The sequence below is a fragment of the Magnolia sinica genome, chromosome 19 (genome assembly GCF_029962835.1).
Source record: "Magnolia sinica isolate HGM2019 chromosome 19, MsV1, whole genome shotgun sequence".
Taxonomy (NCBI): Eukaryota; Viridiplantae; Streptophyta; class Magnoliopsida; order Magnoliales; family Magnoliaceae; genus Magnolia; species Magnolia sinica.
The window spans coordinates 4,336,046-4,340,539 of NC_080591.1; the positions used below are offsets into that span (position 1 = coordinate 4,336,046).

Genomic DNA, 4,494 nt, shown 5'->3' on the forward strand with positions numbered 1-4,494 from the left:
TTAAAATGGTTGATTTTTAGTAAGCAACCATTTTAGATAAGACAACTTTTGGAGTCTAATTTATATTTGTAGTCCTTTTGGATACCATAATTAGAGATTTGATTTGATTGATGGCATACATGGTAGCGTTTTCGATCATTCAAAAAAGCCAAAGTTGGATCACAACGTGGCATCGTAAATAAGATCACGGCTGCTTTTATCTCGGCTTCTGGCAGACTCTTCTTTCGAAAGACGTCCCAATTACGGTGGAGAGAGGTATACAATCATAGTGGGCCCGTAGAGCTTTGACCCCGGCTAGCTGGCGCGTGTTGGGGTCGCCAGCCAAACTGCGTCCTGACTTTTGGGCCACACATAGCGTTGAGAGAGAGAGAGAGAGAGAGAGAGAGAGAGAGACTATTACTAAGGAGGAAATCTTCTTCTCCTCAAATCTTAATCTTCTTCTTCTCAAATCTTTACTAAGGAGGAAATCTTCATCTCCTCAATTCTTCTTAAGCCAAAACCCATTACTACAATAACTGAAAACAACTTCATAACATCTACACTTGCCAAAAAGTAAAATAACAACATTCACACTTCAATGAAAATGACAAACCCGGTGGAAAACTAGAGAACAATCTAGTTAATTAATCCTTGCACAATTAGTTCGAATCTCACCTTGGGTCCCAGTGAGTGGGCTCAAGTTCCCCATCTTCACCATCGCATTGGCGAAATCTGTTGAGAACGCATTGGCGTCGTTGCTGTATGTTGTTACAATAGAATCAGTGGACCCACCATTAAACAACACCTGATCAGAGCTAAGTAATCCCCTTCGGTTGAGCAGCGCCTGATAGTAGTTGTTCCCAAAGCGGTTTGGGCTCTGGGGGTCTAGTGGAGCCAGGTTGCCGTCGCCATTTCCTTCAGCACTAGGGCAGGTGGCTTGCAGAGAGGTTGCAAAGACAGCGTCGATGTTGGTGCCGCCATAGATCCGGCCCCTGAATTTGTCACACCTAGCCTGGCCGACGGTGTGTGCACCGGACAACGCCACCATCTCCCTTGCAGTAAACCCCTTGTTGCTAAATAGCTGAATGAGTCTATTAAGGTCATTGAAGAACGCCGGAAGATCGCTGTTTGCTCCATCTCTGCTTGCAGTTCTTGCATCCCTCCTCCCCAGTGGGACTGAGTAAGATGGCCCACCAAGCTGTGGTAAGAGAAAGATCAGATTAATTAGCAAAATATAGGTTTTTATCAGAGAGAATATCTCACGCACAAGTAGTTGTATGTGATAAGTTCATGCAAATAGCTTGGCGAGGGGCCCGCCATGATATCTCAGGCCAATCCCATAATTAGGTGGGTTACATCGCTTGAAACAATTTACTACCACCCAGAAACCTCCAAATAATTCAGATGGTGGCCCACATGATATGGTTATTGGCTTGATTTTTGGACTACCCTACGTTCGACTGACCACACATCACGGTGGGCCCTAGACACAGCTAGTTGCATGATTTGTTTACATACAAATAGTTGTACATGAGATTTCTCTGTCTTGACTATGAATGCAATTACGTTTATATAAATCTACACAAGTTAGTAGAGAAATGCCATGGCTACTCTGAATTAATTCTGAGTACAAGACCCTGGTCGTTCATCTACTGGGACCCACTTTTTTTTTTTGACCAATTTACGTGGTAGGGTCCAATGGATGAATGGTCCCAATCTCAATTCAGGTGGTGCATGCCTTTTTTTTTTTTTTTTTTGTTAGCTTGTTAGTACACCCACTTTCAGTTCACACTTCACTGTTAGCCACCCCCACTAGGGAATCGATGCCAAGACCTCAGTGTTGAAACGAGGCATCTTTCACTCAGTCTACCACTTGAGCTATGGATCAGGGTGTGGGTGGTGCATGCCTTGCCAGTAACCACAGCATTATAACAATCATGCATGTACATGAGTGCAATGAGATTGTAATAGTACTCACTTCGACGACGGAGTCACGAGCAGCAATGGCTAGGATGTCAGCACAGGACACAACTACTCGGCCGCATGCTCGATCGACTTGTGTCTTTATGGTATCGATCACATTGAATCCTCTGATTGAGTTATTATTAGGTGCAGCAGTTTGCTCTCCCACGAATGATCCAGTACCAGCGAGAAGAACCCCTCCATCGCAACCCTGTAAGAGCAAGCAAGATGCAATTAGATGGGGAGGGAGAGAGAAGCTTTTAGTTAACAAATATAAAGTCCTTAAGCTGTTAGTTGACAAATATAGAGTCCATGGTTGGTGATCCAGACCGTTGATCTGACTATATTCATCTTTCAATCATCACCCTAGAAAAATGTAGCAACAATAGTAAAAAGGGCCAAAGTTTGATGAGTAAGTTTGTTCCATCTAGGATATTTCGCAGCGGATACATTAGATCAACAGTCTAGATCACTGATTAATGGACCCCACCATGTGTACGTTTCCTAAGAAAAACGAACTGATAATTACTCTCTGACTAGAAGAACTAGTGGGTGCAACTCACGTTAACAAAACAGTCGTGGAAGAATAACCGTAAGAGAGACGCCCCCATGCGGGCCTCTCTATTGATGGCAGACAGTACTGCAGCCCTTACGGTGTCGAAGACAGAAGGGCAGGTGTTTGCGTAGAAGGAGACTGAGAGTTGTGCTGATACAGGAGATGATAGGGCCATCATCATCATGATCAAGAGGCCCACAAAAAGAGTGGATTTAGTAACACCAGCCATTGTTAGAAAGAATGAAGAAACGATGCTACAATGAACTCTCTCTCTCTCTCTCTCTCTCTCTCTCTCTCTCTCTTAGATGAAGGCTTTTGAATGAATGTTTGGGAAGAGAGCTGCGGTTTATAAAGGATGGAAGGCTTGAATCTTCCGATGTTGACGCTTTCAAAGATTGGGATGAACGTTTGACAAGTAAACCAACTCGGGCGCCGCTTCGGAATACCCCAGATCCATTGACGTGGGTTAATCTCTGGCTGTAGCACCATGATATATAAGGCTTACATCCACTCTGGCCATCCGTTTTAAAAGGTTATTTTAGTTTATTTTCTTAAAAATTAAGCATATCCTAATCTTAGATGGACCACACTATAGGAAACAGTGGTGATTGAATCCCTGCAATTAAAAACTTCTTGGGCACCTCCGTAGTGCTTATTTTCCATCCAATCTGATTCTATGGTCATCTAGATTTGGATTAAGGGACCACGCAAATATCAACTTAATCAATAGTCATTTTAGCCCACAATAAATTTTTAATGGTCAACCACCACTTTTTCACGTGTTGTGGTCGAGACCTACTTCATTTTTGAATCATGCTCGAAAATGATATAAAAAATGGAAGGACGGCAAGATCCTAAGAAAAATACATCAAAATAGGCCCTACATTGAATGATCCACTCACCTTTGTGCAGCTCGGGATTCCCCGACGACGCGGATTAGCTCCTGACAGGTTCAGTAGGGAGACTCGCTACAGAAGTGACGTCACCAAGTTATGTTGGCCCACTAGGATGTATGTGTTATATCCACACCGCCCATACATTTTGAGAGATACTTTAAAGGATGATACAAAGAATGAGGTAGATCCAAGGCTGGAGTGGACTCCACCACAGAAAACAGTAGAGAGAGTGACGCCTACCGTTGAAACCTTTCGAAAGTCCATCATGATGTTTATTTGAGATCCAACTAGCTCATGTATCAACGCAGACGTGAAATAAAGGGAAAAAAATATATCAGCTTGATTGGACGGTGTGGATACAAAACATACATCATGGTGGGGCCCAGAGAAGTTGTTGACGTCACTTCATTAGCGCGTCTCGCTGCTCAACCTGTCAGTATCTCATCCGCGTCCGGTAGCTACTCCCCATTAAAAAAATTGAAAAAGACTAGGAACACGTTCGTGTTTGACCATTGAATTCGGCAGCTTTGAAACGTCGGCTTTGCTTCGAACAGAAAGTTTCGTACTGAAAGTTTCCGGGCAGTGTGATACATGGTACGCAGGCACTAAAAATTATTTAAAAATTATATAAGTGGCATGCAAATAATTTATTAAACAGTACAATTTATAGGTCCAATTTTAAGTTATCAAAAATGAAATATTATGCGTCTTTGATTAGCTGACTATTCGTATACACTAGACACTGTTTAAAATGAAAATATCTAATGGCCATATTTCAACAAACAAGTGTCCACCCATCAGAGGTTATAATTGTTCACTCAATCTGATTTTGGGACTGTGACTTGTAATAACTGGTTCCACAATCTAATTCTTTTAATCTGATGGATGCCGCCTGCACAAGATCTGAGTGCCTGTGTATCAAGAGCCACTCTTGCCGTGTATCAAATACCGCCATAATTTGAAATTTGGCAGTCCTGTATTTTCGCACAACGGTACAAAGACAGCTGGTAAGCAGCGACGGTGAATTACTGCCCCTGTGATGCCAAATTGAAAGAGGAATCCTCGGTCAGGCCCGGGATAGGAGCGGATTACGTTCTGAGT

At 42.9% G+C, this 4,494-nt stretch overlaps 1 protein-coding gene across 1 annotated transcript; it reads right to left on the bottom strand.

Moving 5' to 3' along the window:
- Positions 1-451: 451 nt before the first annotated feature.
- LOC131235388 (peroxidase P7-like) lies at positions 452-2,811 on the bottom strand. The gene is made up of 3 exons (XM_058232549.1): positions 2,505-2,811; positions 1,958-2,152; positions 452-1,177 (listed from the first exon to the last, which is right to left on the bottom strand). The coding sequence occupies exons 1-3, from the start codon at positions 2,724-2,726 to the stop codon at positions 620-622; spliced, it is 975 nt and encodes a 324-aa protein (XP_058088532.1). The 5' UTR covers positions 2,727-2,811; the 3' UTR covers positions 452-619.
- Positions 2,812-4,494: the final 1,683 nt, after the last annotated feature.

What these genes read in the sequence shown, in the direction of transcription:
- LOC131235388 (XM_058232549.1), bottom strand. Translation starts at nt 2,726, where the DNA reads ATGGCTGGTGTTACTAAATCCACTCTTTTTGTGGGCCTCTTGATCATG. An exon ending in TCCACGACTGTTTTGTTAAC is followed by an intron (nt 2,153 to 2,504) that starts GTGAGTTGCACC and finishes TTGCTCTTACAG; the next exon opens with GGTTGCGATGGAGGGGTTCT. An exon ending in CTCGTGACTCCGTCGTCGAA is followed by an intron (nt 1,178 to 1,957) that starts GTGAGTACTATT and finishes CTCTTACCACAG; the next exon opens with CTTGGTGGGCCATCTTACTC.